This window comes from Camelus bactrianus, chromosome 30 (genome assembly GCF_048773025.1).
Source record: "Camelus bactrianus isolate YW-2024 breed Bactrian camel chromosome 30, ASM4877302v1, whole genome shotgun sequence".
Classification (NCBI taxonomy): Eukaryota; Metazoa; Chordata; class Mammalia; order Artiodactyla; family Camelidae; genus Camelus; species Camelus bactrianus.
Genome location: NC_133568.1, coordinates 20,848,708 through 20,869,147, shown reverse-complemented (window position 1 = coordinate 20,869,147; position 20,440 = coordinate 20,848,708). Strand labels below are relative to the sequence as shown.

General features: G+C 41.7%; 1 protein-coding gene across 2 annotated transcripts; it reads left to right on the top strand.

Annotated features, from left to right (window-relative positions):
* The first annotated feature begins 12,691 nt into the window (after positions 1 to 12,691).
* Positions 12,692 to 20,121, top strand: LOC105073892 (serpin B4-like). Of its 2 annotated transcripts, none has more exons than XM_074355163.1 (8): positions 12,692 to 12,730; positions 13,330 to 13,534; positions 14,102 to 14,158; positions 15,376 to 15,498; positions 15,812 to 15,929; positions 17,028 to 17,170; positions 17,626 to 17,781; positions 19,357 to 20,121. In XM_074355163.1, exons 2-8 carry the CDS (start codon positions 13,367 to 13,369, stop codon positions 19,765 to 19,767), a joined length of 1,176 nt encoding a protein of 391 aa, XP_074211264.1. In that variant the 5' UTR covers positions 12,692 to 12,730; positions 13,330 to 13,366; the 3' UTR covers positions 19,768 to 20,121. The 2 variants fall into 2 exon arrangements, with proteins under 2 accessions (XP_074211264.1, XP_010959572.2); XM_010961270.3 differs by having other exon boundaries at positions 12,698 to 12,730; positions 13,342 to 13,534.
* The last annotated feature ends 319 nt before the right edge of the window (positions 20,122 to 20,440 follow it).

The window sequence follows — 20,440 nt, the reverse complement described above, 5'->3', positions numbered from 1 at the left end:
TCTTTTGTTGCTATTCCTCTTTTTTTCTTTTCAACAAAGTGCAAGTGCCCACCACACATAGAAAAGGTAATTTAGAAATACTTGGTTGCGTTTTTAAAAATCCAAAGGTAATACAGCATGATGACCCAGAAGAGGGAAGCTAGTACCAGAACATGATTGGCTCTGTAACCCGTGTCCAGAACTTAAACATGAGTCTAGAACTCAGACACTGGATATAAACTTAATCTCTAAAGATGTGAGGCTGATGATATGATTAGAGTTACCGAGAGAAACATGGTCATTGTAGCTAAAGGCAAGGATGGCATCACACTGGAAAGGAGAAAGTGAAAAGAAAGCAGGACCAAGAGAGGACCCTGAAGTACATCAAGATATAAACGTTAAGTATTGCCAGTTTTTATTTTCTAGAACAGAGCTTTTTAAGAAAGGACAGGAAGAATCTTTTGGAGTTGAGAGATACGTTAATGACATAGATTGGGGTGATGGTTTCATAGATGTAGACTCATCTCAAAACTCATTCGTACACATGAATTAGGTAGAACAAATTCCATATCAATCATACATCAATAAAGCTATGTGTTAATGGAAAGTAATAAAAAGAAATACATTCTATTCCTAAAAAGTACAAATAAAGATAATAGAAGTTTCACAAGGAATACAATGCTTATGTGCATACAAAGTACCACCCCACAGGATAGCACCTCATTCCCATTGGATTGACCAAAGTTGAAATTAAAAGACGGGTCATACTCTCTGTGGAGAGAATGTGGATCAACCACAACTCTCATTAAAGTGTACAACGTGTTGATTTGATACACTTAGTTACTGCAAAATGGTCCCGCCATAGCTTTAGCTAAGGCCTCAATTACATCACAACGTTACCATCTCCTTTTTGTGAGCTGTTTTTGATCAAGGACAGCTGTCTAATTGTTGCTCTCTGAGGGGGAATGGAGGCTGGGGTCTCCTACGTGGCAGTTTAGGTGATGTCACTCCAGAAATCTTTAAATCTCTATGGCTGAGCAACGCACTTGTAGACAAAGTGTTCCTCCAGTGTACAAAGAGACCTGCGTCAGTACTTTCTTATAAAATTAAAGGTACACTTACCAATAAATCCAGTAATTCCACACCTTGATTTTACACTAGAGCTCTGAATACACATGTCACAAAAGGACTGTATGAAAATGTTCATTGATGCCTTATTTGTGACTGTCGAAAGCTGGGAAAAACTCGAGTTTGTGTCAGCAGGTGAGCTGTAATGCAAACTAAAGGGGGGCACTTGGTGGTAAAAAGAACAAACTACTGATCCTGCAGAAACATGGATAAAAGTGCAACACTGCTGTGCGAAACAGGAACTGGACAGAGAGAGCGCACGTCCTGTGATTCCAGCTATATGGTGCCCTGAACAAACAAAACGAACATGTGGTGACAGAAAGCTGTTTGGCGGCTCCCGAGGCTGGACTTGGGGAAGAAATTGATTGTTCAAAACTCCAAGGAAAATTCCTTAGTGTGATGAATTCTCTACAACTTGATTGGATGATGGTCACAGTGGTTTGCATTTGTCAACAGTCATCAAACTGCAGTGTTATAACCTGTGGATTTTATTTTATGTAAATTGTACCTCAATAAATTTGATAAAGAATGAGATAGAGGAGGAGATTTGAACAAAGCACACATAGTAGGTATTGCCTCAGAATTATTTCTGGTGTAGGGAAGCGCTTCGGAATTAAAGCTGTTTTGAAGATAGCCCCCAATTTAGGAAAACAATTTTCAAGGTGCATTAGGTATACTTCCATTTTATCTCACTTAATAATATTTTATTTAAAAAAAAATTTTTATTGAGGTGTAGTTGATTTGCAATGTTAGTTTCAGGTGTACAACAAAGGTATACATATACATGCAAATACACTTTTTTCTTTTCAGATTCTTTTCCATTATATTTTACTGTAAGAAATTGTATATAGTTCCATGTACTACACTGTAGGTCCTTGCTGCTTATCTTTTTTATATATAAAAAGTGTATCTGTTCATCCCAAACTCCTAATCTATCCCTTCCCCACCCTTTCCCCTTTGGTTATCATGATTTGTGTTCTATGTCCATGAGCTTGCTTTTGATTTGTAAATAGAATTTGTAGCATTTGTACAAATTCCACACACACATCATATCATATGATATTTCTCTTTCTCTGTCTGACTTACTTCACTAAGTATGGTATATGATAATCTCTAGTTCCATCCATGTTACTACAAGCGGCATTACTTCATTTTTTTTTATAGCTGAGTAATACTGCATTCATCTCACTTAATTTTAAATGGTGTGTATTCAAAGGTAGAGATTGAATAAATCTTCAATTCAAAATGTTTACTGATTCATAAAAGACAATAACTCAAAAGTGACAATTGTGTGTTGGTGTCGGGGGTGGGAGTGAAGAATCGGTACACTAGTATGCTTTGGGAGTAGAACCTTGATTCTCACTATACACAGTGGGAAAGTCGAATATTGTCTTATTGTTTTCATGAAACTGGTTGTGATCTTGTGGTCTGGGGACTCCTAGAGTCTACAGAACACACAAGAAGAATCCTTCGCACAGAAGGGAATGCTGGAAATGTCTACTGGATTAGGACTTCAGAAAGTATATATTGAATTTAAGCAGAAAGTGAGCATTTAAATATTGAGAAAGAAGCCACATTCCAGAGGGTGAAGAAGGAGAAACACGGAGTCTAGACGCTCAAAAACTTGAAGGAGAAAAGAAGTTTATATACAGGGAGTGGCTGGAGAGACGGACTTTGCTTGCTTAAGAATGAGAGGGAATGTCAATGTGTTGACACCAGGAGGGGCCCCACCCGAGACACGGAGGTTCATTCAGGAAAGGTGTGTAAGTGCTGTTCCTGAGGAAATGGAGGTGGTAATACAAAGAGAGAAGGAAGAGTTACAGGTTACAGGGCACAAAAGTCTGAAGTTTAGAGGATGATGGGAAGACGAAGAAGTTGCAATCTAATATTCGTTTTTCTTTAATGAAATAGGAGGAAAAGACACCAAGTGAAAATGATCAGGCTATGGGATGAATAGAGAATTTAAGAAAGGAAAGCAGGTTTACAGAAGCTTTGCGGGAAAAGCAAAAAGGAGCTGACTCAAGATAATAGAAAGATATGGGAACACTGTAGGGAGAACAGCTTAAATCAGAAATCATGCCCTGTATGTGTGCACGTGTGTGTGTGTCAAAATAGCATAAAATGGAATTTACCACTTTAATCATTTCTAACCCAACAATCCAGTGGCATTAAGTACATACATTGTAGTGTGGCTGTCACCAGTATGGTGGTTACTCAAACTGGTTCCCAGAATAGTTGCACCATTCCCACCAGCAATTCTCAAGTGTTCCATGATCTTCACGTCCTTGCCACACTGTGAGCTTCTGTTGTGGACATTTCCATATCTGCTTTCGAAAAACGCTTATTCAATCCTTCGCAATTTTTCAATTGCGTTTTTCGTTTTTGTTGTTGTTGTTGAGTTGTAGGAGTTTCTGACATATTATGAATGTTAAACCTTTACCAGATATATGATTGGAAATGTTTTTCCATGTTCTGTTGGCTGTTTTACACTCTCTAGACAGTACCTTATGATGCATAACAATTGTAAATGTTGATGATGTCCAAGTTATGCATTTTCTCTTTTGTTCCCTGTGTTTGCGTGACATATCAAAGGAATCAATGTGAAATCCTATGTCATATTTTCCTATCATGCGTTCCTCTAAGAATGTTATAGTTTTAGCTCTTACATTTAGGTTCTTGATTTGTATTTATAAAAGATAGTTCTTTGGAGTTTTCTTTTTTATACTGTATGTCTAGCTTTGATTTCAAAGTAGTGTTGCCCTCAAAGAATAAGTGGGGAAATGACCCCTCCTCTTCAATTTATCGGTAGAGTATGAGAAGGAGTGGTGTTAACTTTTTAAAATATCTGCTGGAATTCACCAGTGAATCCTTTCAGCCCAGGGCTTCTCTTTTGCAGAAGAAACACTGACTTTTCAGTGAAGAAAAAATAAGACCACATTCCTTTTCATCATCACATGAAATATAATCTATCCACCATCTTGTCTATGAAACATCATTCTCTCTCCTGGGATCCTGCCACTCAATAACATTAAGAATCGCAGGGTGCTTCCCAAGTTGGGACGAAGAGGGGAGTCATCAGCCTTCTGCTTGTTTAAAGAGGAAACACCAGAATTCTCTTTTGTCCCCCAGAAGGTCTTGTACTGCTGACCTGCTGCTGGAATCACTGCCACACGGTGTCCCTAGTTGTGTGGCCAGAAAGGGGAACACCTGGTAGCACACAGCAACACCATGTCCGGATCTGGACCCTGCAACAGTGATGGCCAAACCCTTTGCTCAAGAACAACTCAGAACTTCCCCTTCAAACTTCCCATATTTTTCAGTTGACAGCTAACATTTCATCCATAATGGAAGTAGTTACAAAGGATATAATTCATGTCCTAATATGCATGTTGCAATTTTAAAATTTGCAATCTTACGTCACGCTTTTAAATCCACCCAGTGGAATCTACCTCTATGATACACACTGTCACCCATCTTCAAAAACATGAAGCCTTCAATGTTCAAATATTTCATTTGAATCATGCTCTATGGGAAATATATTTTCACCTCCTTTCTCCTAAGAATGGCATTAGAATGAGTATTTTCATATTTAAAAATAAAACTTTACCATATTTCTTTGCAATGAAATTGTTCAGAAATTTAAAGTATGAATTTTTTTTTAATTCCCATGATCATATTTCTCTAAATGTTTCAAAGGTCTCTTTTGGATTGAGTTATCAGTACACTGACTGTTGGTATAAAATTAAAAACAAATCCCAAAATACGAAAATAAGATAAATAATAATTAAACATGAAACCTAATTTTTTAAACTGGAGCAGCATCTCTTAATGAGATGAATCAGAACAAAATTTCTCTGGGCTTTTTCATTTAAAATAAAAGTATATCCTTCTAAAAGCTCATTCGTTTCACATCAAACATAGATTCTTGGAATTTGCTCATAGCAGATTGAATCATTAAATATTTTAGATGGGAAATAGAACAAAAAACCACAAGCCCAGGAGGAATATTCATGATGAGATTCGATTAAATAGAATTTATGTATTAACTGAATAATGTCCATCATATCTGCAAGCAATTTTAGTTTTTATTCATAGGTTTAAACTATAAAACCCAGTAAACATTCCAGGTTTTTTTGGTAATTTGAAAACACATTTTTATTTATGTACAGTAGGTTTGCACTGTTGTGTCAACTTCTGGTGTACAGCATAATGTTTCAGTCATACATGAACATACATATATTCATTTTCATGTTCTTTTTCACAATATTTTTGGTATTTTTGTGCCTAAAACAAGAATCAGAAAGAAGAGAAGGACTTTGTGACTTGTAAATTCAAAGGTAGAAAATTCATATTTTCAGCAGCAATTCAAATGATCTTTTGATTTGCTGCACAGAGGAAAGCAAACTTGTAAAATAGTCAAAATTTCAAATCAGTTATTTTGAAAAATTGCCATTAGTCTCACTGTCCCCATGTCTTAATTTACATGTGATCTTTATATATATAATTTCAAGGGACAGCTTCAAGGTCAGAAGTTTCCTGGCCAGTAAGACATAATTACTGGTACCTATGAGAGTAAATTTTATGTTGAACAACTGAGAAACTGAGGGACGTGACGACACTGCTCCTGGCAGGCCGGGTGAGATGCACCTTGAAACCAAGATCATTTCTTGGGTCACAGAGGTTGGTTCCAGAGGTAATAAGATGACAAGTTTATGGTGATGAGATGGTCTCAGAGTTTGGTTTAGGGCATGAGGCTTTGGAAATCACTTCTGACCCAAAAGTAAGGGAAACTTGGCACACCTCCCTCGTCACTGAGTCCCTGCATCCAGCGCTGTGTTATGGACCCCTCACTTAACCCACTACTAAGTCACACGAAGTAACTGAGGACCCACTGTTTAAGGAATGGATCACTGAAGAAGCTAGAAAAATATGATCACACACACAATTAAACCATTGCTAAATTCAGATTGAATCATCAAGAAGCATTCATCAAAATGTACGCAGTCAACAACCCGTTATTCCTGGCTACTGATAGATGCGGGACGAAAAAAATCTCTCTGTGTCCAAAAAGCACACTTATTCCACTGAAACAGTCACAGAGCCCCGTAACACGGGGGGGGGGGGGGTAGTGTCATTTTACTGATAAGGTGACAAGTTACAGAATACATTTTACCTGATGACTTTAATCAATCCTTCGTTCATGAAAGATATCAATCAATACAAATCTTAGGTATCAATCCAGAGCTAAAAGGAGGCAAGGGCTGTGTGAATGGCAGTAGAGGTGGGAGACGTCAGAGAGGGATGGAGCCTGGAGCTGGGAGGGAGGGAAGGGATGGGTCCTAAGTTGTGAGGAATGGACTAGGGACCGCCTGGATGGAAGCTGTTACAGTGGCTAGATGACCAGGTACAACACAGAGGGCGTGCCTGCGGTGGGCGCCCAGGAAAAGCAAAGAGCCTGCACTTAAGGGAGGCAGTGGAGAGGGAGTGCAAGACAGAAAGCCAGAGATGTGGAGGAGACTTGAAGATAGCACCCAAGGAAGAAGAGTCAACAAGTGACAAATAATTCAAAAATTCACTGTAAAGGGGGACTCTCGGGGGCTAACAGGGAGTCACTGCTAGGCTTCAGCAGGAAAGACTGAGAGGTGTAATGGGGTGAGGCCACAGTGGATGCAGAAATAGATGGGGAATCTGCACGCGTGGTGTAAACCTCAGCCCGAAAGGACAAACCCAGATGTTGTCAGTGTTTCTGCAACAAACCACATGGACAGCAGACGGCTCCCAGTGCTGCCCTGTCACAAATGGGTGTCGTGGGACCCCCAGTGAGCAAGCCCCCTCCTGCCCCAGAATTTCAGTTCAGTGGCCAGTCTCCCCACTTTCCCCACCCACAAAGCAACAAAGATAGTCATGCATCTGTTTTCAATGTGCATTTTTCTCCACTGAACATTATGTTTGAATCATCAATCATGAATAACTGATTCATTTATGTTCAGCAATGTTGGATGTACTATTGTGTGAACTCATGGTCATTCATTTTCCTTATACTTCCATTTTAAATGTCGAAATTTTCTCTACTTCTTGCCATTGCTGTCAGTACTGCCATTAACCCCCAATACACGTATCCCTGAGCACCACATGTGAGGGTACTCAGGCTCAGGTTTAAATAGAGAATTGCTGAATCTTAACCACATACCACCAAGGGTTACCAAGTTGCTTGTAATAACTAACATTTTCATCACCATTTCATACAGCTTCTCTATTTCTGCAAAACACCAATCCTTAGGTTTAAGAATTCTCAGCATTCCTGGTGTTAATCTCATGTTGATATTAATTATATTTTCTTTACAGAAAAAGATTAAGCATCTATTACGTAAAAGTGTATATGTATTTTCGGATTTATTTGAAACATCCATAAAAAGTTGTCCTTCAGATCTCTGTTGGATGACTTTTCCATGCCCTTCACAAGAAAGCAGCTGATGCCACGATGATTATAAAGACCATTGTCACTATAGCAACTGAGCACAAGGCATAGATGTCCCAACACCTGTCTCCCACCTGCACTTCCTGTCTTCCCTCCATCACTGACCAATTGATGCTACTATATGCCATACACCTGTACCCCGTTTCCTCTCAGCAGGTGCTTCTCAATAAGTGGGCAACCTCATCCCCAAATTCCATCTGAAGATGTCTTTCCTAAAGCTACTTACTCAGTGTTCTAGTCAAGGGTCTATCAAATGTCATAGTCAAATGGGCAATTAAGGAAGATTAATAAAGGGACTATACCACGTCTGATCAGGACTAAGACAGTAGACGGAGAATAGGTGAAGCATCCCAGGGCTGGCAACAGCAGGGAGACAGTGCCACCCCAGAACCTGGAGGGCAAAGGCAGGGATGGTGACCAAAATCCAGAGGAAGTGGCTGTAGCTGCCAAAAAGTCTGCCCAATAAGACCTGTGGCCTTTAGTAAGGAATGTCAGCCACCCCTTGACAACCCAGCTGACAGGAAGTTGAGTGACAAAGCGCCCTACCTCACCCAGCTGGGAGTCATCCCTTCTGCCTCCCACTGACCAAATGCAATGCCCCAGAGGACAAGGACCCTGACTATGTCTCCCTACATCTCTGCCTCTGAGGGTCATTGAAGGTTGAAAGAGTGAAGGGTCAAACTGGAGAAGGAAAATAAAATTCCCAGCACACCTCCATCCTGAGGAATTGAATCTCTTTATACTTCTAGAACCTTCCATCTCCATTAATACTGCAGAGACCAGCATCAACAATAATTAATATTGCTTTATATTAATATTGCTTTATGCAAATAATATATTCAAACAGATAAGAAACATCAAGGATCCAATTAACAAAGGAACAAAAGATTAGACCAGATTTTCACAAATGACGAGATTCAACTACAATAGCGATGTAAAATAAAATGAGCATGGATTCCATCTGTTGCCTCTAAAATAAACTTTTGAAGTCACCCAGAAAACTACAAGCCATTAGGATGAAGGGCACCACATAAATGATGGGGAGGCAACCATTTATGAGTGAATATTGAGGAGTAACTTACAAGATGGTAGGTGGGCACCTGGTAAATTACCTGCATGGCCAGAAACCTCAAAAGGGACACTGGGACATTGGCTAGAAAAGGCAGTGGGAACAATATTTTGTGATTTCACAGTATAAAACAGAGGACTGAGAGGCTACCGCTGAGAAAATATCAAGAGACATACAGTCACGGAAAAATATATTTCAGGCAAACAAGGAGGGAGAGGGACAGTCCTAAGAAAAGGAGGAAGCTGCAGTAGGTTCCTTCGCAGCTGACAGGAAGGCCAAGGTGAAACAAAGAAGAGGGAGTTGCCCCGTAGGAGGAGCAACTTAACAACACTGACCATCTTCCCGCCCTTCACAAGGAAGGAAGGTTTAGGAAGAGAGGACATATTTCTTCACCAACCTGTAAAGGTATAAAAACACCTGGATGGTTCCTGAAAGGGTAATTTCCCCTTTGGTTTTATTGGGTTCTGGATTCTTGGAGACAATGATGTCGGTGCATATGCAGAAAATACCCGATGGCTTAGGTCGGCAAGTACCGCCTTAGAAACCATTGTGACACTTGCTGAGTCTTCTGTGACGCTGTACGACATCAGCGTGTCATAACTTGTCTATTATCTGCCAGGAGCACTTTTCAAAACCAGGACAGGTGGAGAAGTATGACATGGTTTCGTATTTAAATGAACTCTCTTTCAATGTAACCAAATTCCTGGTCCTTATCAATCAACGCCTTTACTCAAAGCCAAACTGCACGACAAACCTGCATGATTCAGCCACAGGCGAATCAGCCTCAGGCAGGAGCTCCCGTTACTCCACCTGGGCTGCTCTGTCCCCCGACGTTTCCCTCATGCTCCAGGCTGAGCTTCTTGCTTCTGCTCCTCTAGGGTCAGGCTTCTTTATCTTTCAGCCCAAAGAAACCCATCCCACTCCCACTCACAGCCTCCATTTGTTCTGTGACGGTGACGTGCGGCCCAACCCTGAACAGAAGCTCCTGGTCCTTGTGTTTGTAGTTTTTCATTCTAGGACATTTCTACTGCCACTGCCTTCTGATTTGGACCTCTTCATCAAGACTCAATACTCTACACCCTCCCTCAGCCTTACCTAATCACAGCTCAGGGTCTTTTTCCTTCAGTCCATTTCAGATGTTATACACAAAGACAGAGGAGACCTAAGAAGAGCAGAGCCTGGGGGCAGGGAGATCAGCAGAAACAGCTTTCAGTTGCAGAAGACAGATCCCTTCTCCCTTCACAGCGTGTCTCCATCCCCTGGGCTTCTGGGACCTCACTGTAGGTGACACTTCCTGAGAATGCGTGACGTGCAGAGACAGAGACTCAGCGACAGGACCGTCGACAGTCACAGGGGCTGGTGCAGAGAATCAGAACTCACGCCTCCGGACGCTCATCGAGTTCTGGTGGGAATGTAACGTGGGGCAGCGGCTGTGGACGGCAGTCGGGCAGTTCTTCTAAATCAAACATAGACTTGCCAAAAGACCCGATTTCACTCTTAAGGATATGCCTAAGGTGTGAAAACATAGGTCCACACTGAAATGTCTACATGAGAGATTATGTCAGCCTTACTCACAATGCTACACAAGACCCAAAGTAATCCACACATGAACGGATTTGTTTTAAAAGTGGTATATCATACCAAGGAACACTATTTAGTCCTCTAAAGCAATGAAGCACCAATTTATACTCCAACATGAATGAACCTTGAAGATATTATGCTAAGTGAAAGGAGTCTGATACAGAAGGGTACATACTCTGCGATTCCAATTACAGGAAATATCCAGATTAAATAAACCCACAGAGACAGGAAGCAGATTAGTGGTTTCCAGAGACTGGGGGAGAAGGGAGAACTATGGAAGGACTTTCTTTGGGGAGTGATAAAAAGGCTCTCGAATCAGATCGTGCTGGTGGTTGCACAACCTTATCAATGTACAAAAAGCCAGTGACTTACACATTTTTCAGTGGTGAACCTTACAGTACAGACGTCCCTGGGGACCTATGGGGGACTGGGTCAAGGACACCCCAGGATTCCCAAGTCCATGAGTGCTCAAGGGCCTTATATAAAATGCCCTAAAGCCTATGTACGTTCTCCTTTATGCTTTAAATCATCCTTCAATTTCTATAATACTTCAGACAAGGTAAAGGTTACATCAATAATTATGAATACAATGTAAAATAGTGGCTGGAGTGGGACAAACTCAAGTTTTGCTCTTTGGAAGTTTCTGGAATTTTCTTAATATACATTTTCCATCTGATTGATTGAATCTGCAGATGCAGGAACAGTGGATATAGAGAGCTGACTGTATGTGCATGATACCCCACTTGGAAAGTCAGTCCACTGTCCAAACTTCCCACATCTGGTGGTAGGGGAGCCCCTTGGCCAGACACCTTGGACATACAGGCTGTCCCCTGCCACCGCCGTGTCACAGGGTACAGTCTACTCTGGCGAAAAAATGATTTACTTTTGTCCACCTCTGTTCCCTCTCAAAGTTATTCATGTCTTCCAAATCCCAGCTGGATGGAGCCATTTGGGGGAATGGAGGGTGGGCAGGATTTGGTCCTCTCTCTAAGTCACACACACAGAGAGACATCCCAACTCCACCCCCGACTCCCTGCTCCTGGTTGTCTCTGATTGGAGCCCTAGAGGAGTGTCTGAGCCCCAGCCTCCCCTCCTAGTGACTCTGGGGCCCACAGAGGAGGGTTCTGGGACTTTCCTGTTTGACCCAGTCCCGCCCCATCACATGGTGTGGGAGGAGATTATCTCTCCGGAGAGTGCAGAACAGACAGGGTGTTTCCATTTAAACAGGAGGAGAAATGGCATTTGAATCCCGCACTATGTCTAACGTAGTGTGGGGGGTGGATACACATGCAGCTTGTGAGCCACCTCCTGCTTGGACAGCTCGCCTGTGCAATTCAGGGCCCAGAGAAATCTGGGCTTTGGTTCAGCCACTTTGTGTTTCATTTCTGTCATCTGTGAAGTGGGGGAAACAAAGGGACCAGCCTCAATAAGGTGTTGAAGAGGGAAAGGGGTGAAGACATTACCCCACGCAGTAAAAGTCCACAGTTAATAATATGATTCTCTACCCAAACACCAGACACATGAAAACGCCAAGGCTTTAGTGACAAGACGTAACCATGGCATTGAAAGAACACTTTTTCCTCCTTTTTCTCTCAGGCACTAGACTCTGTTGTCCAGACCAAGAACCTGAAGCCGGTGTGCTCAGGGGCAGACTGACAAAGACATGTCGTGATTCTGCAGCTCAAACAATTTATTTTCTGTTACACCTTTGTGTAAAAATGAGAATACTGCCACCAAATTCGCTCCTGATGGCATCCATGGTTCTTCTCACTGAGAACATGTTAATGCTGCAAGGAAAAGAACCTCCCACTGACCTCAGAAATCAGAGAACACCGGGCTTGGCTGCAAGAGGCACGACCGGGAGGACCACTGCCAAGGTCCAGCCGCTAAGGGAAGGCAGATGACGCCTGTTCTCCTTCTATGGCTGAGACACCTCGTCCATATCTCTTACGATGAGAATTCAAGCTACTTTCCAGTTATAAAGAATAATTGCAAGGACGTTCATCTGTGAAAAGCCCTTTCAGAGCATAAAATAGAAAATATAAGCTTTTAAATTGTTTGCGTTTGAAGTGACCTTAAAGACATTCAATGTGTAAGAGAAGAAAGAATTTTAAGGGTTCTTTCTGGTTGTGGGTAGTAGCTTGGATCACTAGAAGGCGTTGGAATAAACTATATTCTCATTGGTAATAGAAAGGCACCTACATACATTTCATATAAGCAAAGGATTGCAGGTCCCAATTTCTGCTGCTGAAAAGGAAATACAGGAAAAGAATAATAATCTCATCTTTACTCATGGAGATTTCACTCAGGAAGGTCACGGTTACTCAGGAAGCTGGTGGTTAGCCTGGTGAAGAAACCAAAGGTTGATTTACTTGAAATTGCAGCTGCTCTGGGCAGTGGGAGGTGCAAGAGGGAGCTATATATTCCCATCTCACCGCTCACCTCGCAGACGCCGACAGGCTCCCCGCCCACCTCTGCCTCCTCCAGGATCACAGGTAAGGGCTGCCAGCAGCGCTGCTTCACTGCACGGAGCTCTTCTCAAAGTGATAACAATGATGTGCATCGTCTCATTGGTCTGTTTCATTTTGTCTGATTGTACTTTATTTACTCTGCCAGGGCAATAGGAAAACGCCTTTTTCATCTGATTTACTCTTTAGGTGATTTCTTTATTTCCAAAAAAAATTCAAATACTCCGTTAGGTGCATATGGGATGGGTGGTTATGATGTCTGGCCCCTACAGATCCTTCAGAAAAAAGTCAGGGAAGTGCCTCGTGAGACATGGATGCATGTCACCACATCAGTCTTTGTCTCGGTATCTGTTACAATGCATTCTCTACCCAGCCTTAGTACAGTCAGCAAGGATGGAAAGATAAAAGTCTATTTGTTTTTTCATAAACGTTGTCTTTAAATATTAATTTTGATACTCCTCTAATGATGAAATGTACACAAGTACACTTTAAAAGGCTTGAAAAGTAAAATGAAGACAAACATTAGTTACCAGAATCCCACAACCCATATATAAGGCATGATGTCTTTTAAGAAAATTGTATTACAAGCTAACCTTCCCTTCAGTAAACTCATTATAAAATGACAGATTCTGTTCCAGGAGCTCCAGACAGCGTCAAGACACCATGGATTCACTCAGTGGACCAATCACCCACTTTGGAGTCGATCTGTACCAACAGATCAGACAGAGATCAAGACGGGATAATATCTTCTATTCTCCCCTCAGCATCATGTCAGCATTTGGCATGCTTTACTTGGGGTCCCGAGGAAACACTGCTGCACAACTTCAGAAGGTAGGTGGCAGCTTCCTTTACCTGGAACAGGTGGCACTGATTCCTCTGTTGTCTTGTGTGCAGATGGTCACAGATCTGGCTGTCCCCAGGGCTTGCACAGAGAGCAGCAAGCAGCCGCGTGACTGGGTGGGCCCGGGGTGGTGGGGGACACACGTCTCCCCCAGTGCCCGGCCCCCTCTGCTTCCCTGAGCCCAGCCCTCCTCTGGGACCCACATGAACCCCTACAACTGACCCACAACTAGAGGGGAATTGCTCAGGTAGAAGTGACACATTGACTAAACTCCGTGGGAGGCAGCTTTACGTGCTCCCTCTGCAGTGAGTGAAAATGAATCAGGAGTGTTTGAAGTGGCTGGTGATCAGCCCGCTTTGCTGGGTCATCAAGGAGCAAAATGCTTACATTTTGCTTTACTTTGTTCTTAAGTCTTTGTTTCCTTACTGATTTTTACTTTAGTTTGCTTTGGCCTTTTGTTTTGTTTGTTTTCTTCGGTTCTTTCTTCCTCTGTCTTTCTTTGATGAAGGTAGGTCATTAGAGTAAAGCTTCTTCGTCCCACTTCCTGTCTCCTGCAGGCCCTTCACTTTAAGGAAGTCGCAGAGAACCCAACAGCAGAAGCTACAGCGGATCCCGTGAGTCCCAGGGCACTTGGGCCTTGAGGGAGGTCACCCATCCGAGACGGTCGCACGTTACACTGGGAATTTCAGATAAACGGAGAAGAGTTTACTATCACGGGCATCTTAAGCGAAGTAGATGGGACAGATTGTTTCTCATTTCATATTACATGCTTATTTAATTCATCTGTTTGTTTCCCTGAGAGGCAATTAGCTTCTGCTTAACAGTATGTGTTCTGGAGCCCAAAGGTAGCTTCAAAATCCTGCTCTGCTGATCACAAATGGGGAACGTTGCAAAATACAACTACTCTGGGCCTCAGAGACCTCATCCCAATGAAAGATTTGCTGCTGTACATGCAAACACATGCAAAACATGACAACAGTGCCTGGACAACAAAAATCCTTATACATGATATGTATTGTTATTATATAATAACCGTAATGACGATAATCACAAGACGTTACTAAACTTACGTAATTTTACTTAGCTCATAAGTAAAATTAAGAGCGACCATAAGTTCAAGTATACTTTGGAAAATGATTAAATGAGAATTCTGGTGTGCAGCCCAAATGCTCCATAACTTTTAGAGCAAGTAGAAGATACTGGATACAGACAGGCCTGAGTTGAAAATCGGCTCTGCCACATTGTTTCTCCAGGGAGTTTTTTAATTATCTGAGCTTTCCTGTTTTCATGTCAGTTAGACTAAATAAAGAGATGCTGATGGAAAGCCATTAGCAGTGTGCCCACCACACATGGCTCCTAACCCAGAGTGTGGTGGTCGTGAGTGAACAGCAATTGAGCACAAACTGTAGGTCTTAGAAGGTAATCCCATCAAGAAATACAAGGGGGCTTCATTCACAACATAGGAAATGATGCAAATTAGACATTCCTGTACCATTGGTGACTATTAGAGATGCAGTCTCGTTCTAGCGCTTAGGGTTACCTGAGAAGCCAAATCTGACTGTGAGACAATTACGGCACAGACAGCAGTGGAATGGTGCTGCATCTCTGGTTCAAAGGAGATATGTTTGGAGTATGTTAGAGCAGGAGGCATTTCCAGGAAGACTGAATGTAAGGATTACGAAGGATATTTGAGGTAAAATACACCAAAATTGAAGAATAACAACAAACGTCATTGAGGAGATACCAAAATTTAGGCACAGAACTGACAAATTAGGTGGATTTAGTATTTACATCAAGAGAGCCTGATGAGCTCTCATTTTGATGTTTGAAGGTTGAAAATCCAGAAAATCATCACTTTCAAAAGCTTTTGACTGAATTAAACAAACCCACCGACGCCTATGAGCTGAACATCGCCAACAGGCTCTATGGCAGAAAGGAGTTTCCCTTTCTTCAGGTGAGTTTCCCTGGCCTGCCCACACCTTTCGTCTGCATCCTGGTCATCTACCCCCCGGTCTCCAAATGGGGGAGGAGAGGCAGGTGAGCCTCGCTGACCCCCACGGAGAGCATTTACCCCGGGGACATTGGGCTCCCTCACCACAACCCACCCTCGGGTTGTCCCAGAGCCTGACTGCGCACCAGTGAAGCAGGGATGGGATGGTCCCACGTCCTCTCTCTGGTCATGACTGAGCATGATTTAATTTGGGGATGCTTACAAAGTTACTCATGAATTACTCTTAATTCCTCCTTTCTTCCTTCCCATGTCAAAGGAATACATGGATAATGTGAAGAAGTTGTACCTAGCCAGTGTGGAATCTGCTGATTTTGCGAATGCTCCAGAAGAAAGTCGAAAGATGATTAATTCCTGGGTGGAAAGGCAAACTAATGGTACGTTATGAAAGGTTCAGTCACTAAGGAACATTTTTCATTCCGCTGGGTGTGTCACCCCCTGTGCTGGACACTGCATGGGGTGCCAGGAGAGGGGTGAGATGAGACTGCAGAGGATGGGGGAGGACGTGCAGATGGTGGGATGGTCCCAGTAAATGTGGAGAGAAACAAGGGGACCCAGGAGGGATCCCAGCACCAGCTCCTGGAAACACAGCTGGAGTCTGGGGGTGCAGTGTCTTTGTGGATCCCAGGTCTCGGCTCAAACTTCACTTGATTTCACACTTTTTTCTTTAAATTAGAGTCTTAAATTCTGGATTATGATTACTAGGAGACAATATTAAAAGGATTCCCTTATCCTTTGTTACTTGGGAAACAAGCAGCTCTCCTCTAAACCATCCTTCTTGTCACCTGTCGCAGAGCTGCATGGCCCGTTGTCCATGCCCACATCCTGCAGGGATGGTCACAGCCATCTCCCCAACCACGGCAGGTGGCTGCACAAAGTCTCCATCCTCTGAACCACGTCCTACCTCCATCCCAATTATAGGTCAAACCTACAGCAATTCAAAGTGGAGAATGAACAGTAGGACAACCGTGGTAATGGTGTTAGGGTCCATGTCATTCATTCTGAAGAGCATCCAGGCCTATTTCTTCTGAGTAGTGAATGAAAAGTGAACAGATAGGAAAGAGAGAGGAAGGAAGAAAACGTTCTTAAGAAAGGAAGAATAGAACAAAGTCAGAGGAAACAAGAGAGGAAAGTAGGTATTGAGGGCACCGGGAGGGAAGGATACAGTGATAGAGGGAGGAAGTTGACAGCTGGAAAGATCAGCTGAAATCACTCCATCCGTATTCAGTGTGAGATGATGGATGTCACCAAGGACAGAGACTGAACACCTTACCTGTCACAAGAAGGGGTCTCCATGAGGGTACCTTCATCAGGCTGCTGACTCGGGAAAATGGCACCTTATGAACTTTTGGGTATGGTGTCCCTAATATGGTGACTTGTGTCAATGTTTTAATGATCAGTTGTAACTTTCAAAGCATCTTCAACAAAAACCTCGTGTGCCTTCAGGAGGACCCTTCCATTTTCTTTCTTTGCAGAAAAAATCAAGAATCTATTTCCCAAAGATTCTATTGACAGCTCCACCGTTCTGGTGCTGGTGAACGCCATCTATTTCAAAGGGCAGTGGCACCAGAAATTTAAGGAGGAAAACACTGTCAAGGAAAAATTTTGGCTGAGCAAGGTATTGTGTATACTTATTTTTTTTTAATTGTTTTCTTTTTCTATTTTTTTTAATGAGGAGAGGTAATTGCATGTATTTATTTATTTTTGGAGGAGGTACTGAGGATTGAATCCAGAACCTCATGCATGCTAAGCATGGGCTCTACCACTTGAGCTATACCCTCCGCTTATAATTTATTTTCATAACGTAATACAGCTCTATGTGAAATGTGAAATTTACATACATAATGATTAATGTACAACTTCAGGTAGATAATCAAATTTGTCAAGGCTCTCTTTCCTTATGTAATTTTTTTTCTTTAATTACTTGGGGAACCTTATAGAAACTCTTGTCTCTAACTCACAGATTTCCCAGATCATCTCTTAGAAGGAGAATGGGTTTGGTATCTCAATAATATTACACCTTTTTCTGACTTGTGGTCACTTGGCACCTGTTTCCACATTAATTCCTTGCAGGATACAAGCAAATCTGTGCAGATGATGAAAGAAACCAACACCTTCAATTTCACCTCCCTGGAGGACATGCAAGTCAAGATCCTGGAGATACCGTACAAAGGCGAGGAGCTAAGCATGATGCTGCTGCTGCCCAATGAAGTAGATGGACTGCAGAAGGTAAAACCGTGTACCTCCAAGTCTTCCTACTGTTGCTTCGATTCCTAGCAATGCAAAGAAAATAGGCTGTTCGTACATCGGTGGTGCTGGCTGACAGAGATCCAGCACAGAACAAACAAATAAAATATATACCTTACGGATCGCAGTATGATAGGAAGAATATATAGAAATTCTGTCCATCACAGGTCACATCAATATTCTGATGAAACTATGGAATGTCAGTTCACAAAGCTCCACATACTAATATTTTGCACCCATAACAACCTCCAATATAATCTAGTCCACTCATTTAAACAGGAAAATGACACTCACATGTAGGTGACAGATTGAAATATTTGCAAGTTCATTCAGAAACAAGACAAATAAATGGAAATAACACAGGTGACATATTGCATACTAAATCACAGTGGTTTTGTAAAGTGTGGGCAAAAAGATTTATTTTGATCCCCACTTTTCAATGTTGAATTATTCTGTTCAAGGAGCCCAAAAGTCATTCAGAGCCTCATTGCTTGGAGTAAAAACAAAAAGGAATTAGAGAATTGTCCTCTTCTCATGTTATAATAGTTAAAGTTAATATGTAAAAATGGCAATGTACAATGGCAATATCCTACATATAAAGGACATTCTGTTAATGGTCGTCTGCAGTTACTGGAGTGGCTGCTGCTGACGCTGATGTGGTGGTGAGCTTCCCACACTCAAAATGTATATGGAGTGACACTAGCAACTAGAACTCCTCGGGGAAAGTCCTGTGGCAATAAATGTGAACAAACATCCAAGTATTCTTGCTCCAACTCTGCAGTCTGAATTATCTGGGACCCCAGGAACCCCAGTTCTGGGATTTTAGCCTATGGTAACAAGTCTAAATGAGGCAAACACTTTTGGACAGAAGTGGCTCAAAATAATGAAAAATTTTAAACAAGGAACAATGGTACATGTTTCTGTTACCAGTAGTTTAGCTTAGGGATTGACACGCAGTGAAAATATATTCAGTCAGATGTTCATTAAATAAAGAGATACACTGAGAATCAATTTAATGACGTATCATGTAATACTTTAAACTTGATTAGAGAAATACATATCTCCATGGGAAAGTTTACAAATACGTCAAGCAAGAGAAAAGAACAAAAGTAGGATGTATGCTATGAATGCACAACGTAAAAATTTATGAAGGAAAGGACATTAACAAGAGAAGACTTTGAAAATGAGGCCTGCCACACATACGGAGCATGAGAATTGAACAGTTCATCTTTTACAAAGTAATTTTATTTACTGATTCTGTTCCTGCTTATATGTATGTATTTATACATTTATAGCTATATACCTTTGTATAGATATTTATAAATATGCATCTAATTATGTGTACATATATTGATAAAAATGGCAAATACATTAACATATAAGAGCTTTTATTTGATTATATAATATATATTCAGGTCTCTGTTACGTTTGCATCCTCGGATTAAATCTAATCACTTCAATCTCCTGTACTTACACTTACTGTTAAGATAAAGGTTCCCCACACGTTACAATCCAGTGTTAAGCTGGGCTCCATGTCCTTGTTTTCCATCATTACAGCTGGAAGATAAACTCACTGCTGAGAAATTATTGGAGTGGACGAGCTCGCAGAATATGAGGACGAGTCAAGTGGATTTACACTTACCTCGGTTCAAAGTGGAAGAGACCTATGACCTCAAGGCCATACTGGTAGCCCTGGGGGTGGTGGACGCCTTCAATTCTCAGAAGGCTGACTTCTCAGGCATGACTAGGAAAAACAACCTGGTGGTGTCTAAAGCCTTGCACAAGTCCTTTGTGGAGGTGAATGAGGAGGGCACGGAGGCTGCAGCGGCCACAGGCATCATTGTGGTTACAAAATCATTACCAGTACCACATTATGAACGTTTCCATTGTGATCACCCTTTCCTGTTCTTCATCAGACACAACAAGACCAACACCATCCTCTTCTTGGGCAGAGTCTCTTCCCCTTAGATGTGATTACCCTTGCACGGCCCTGGGGGCACATGCACAGAGTCCTTCTGATACACTCATTGCTGGAAGCAACAGGTTCTCCTTGATGTGTTTCCCTTTCTAACCTCATGGTCATCACTAAGAATCTAACCATTGAAACAGCATGTTTGTCTGTCTCTCTCTTTCTACAATCACATGTTGGCCTACTTTATTTCCCCATGATAATTTTGCTTCAGACAAAATCTCCAAAATGTGTTACAAGTATACTTCAATACTTTATCTTAATCTAAGTTTGAAATATCCTATCTGCTATTTCAGAAAATTATAGCTACTATTCAAACCTATTGACCTAGACACACACATGTATTTGAATTTTGGTGGTATGTGGGACACTTACCTGTCCTCATCTCTTGGTTTTATGAAATACATTATCAATAAAACAATGATTTATTCATATCTTTTGTTGCTTTTCCTCTTTTTTCCTTTCAACAAAGTGCAAGTGCCCACCACACATAGAAAAGATAATTTAGAAATAGATGGTTGCATTTTTAAAAATACAAAGGTAGTAGAGCATGATCACGCAGAAGAGGGGAGCCAGTACGAGGACATAAATGGCTCTGTAACCCGTGTCAGGAGTTAAACATGAGTCTACAACTCAGAGACTAGAAATAAACTGAACCTCTAAAGATGTGAG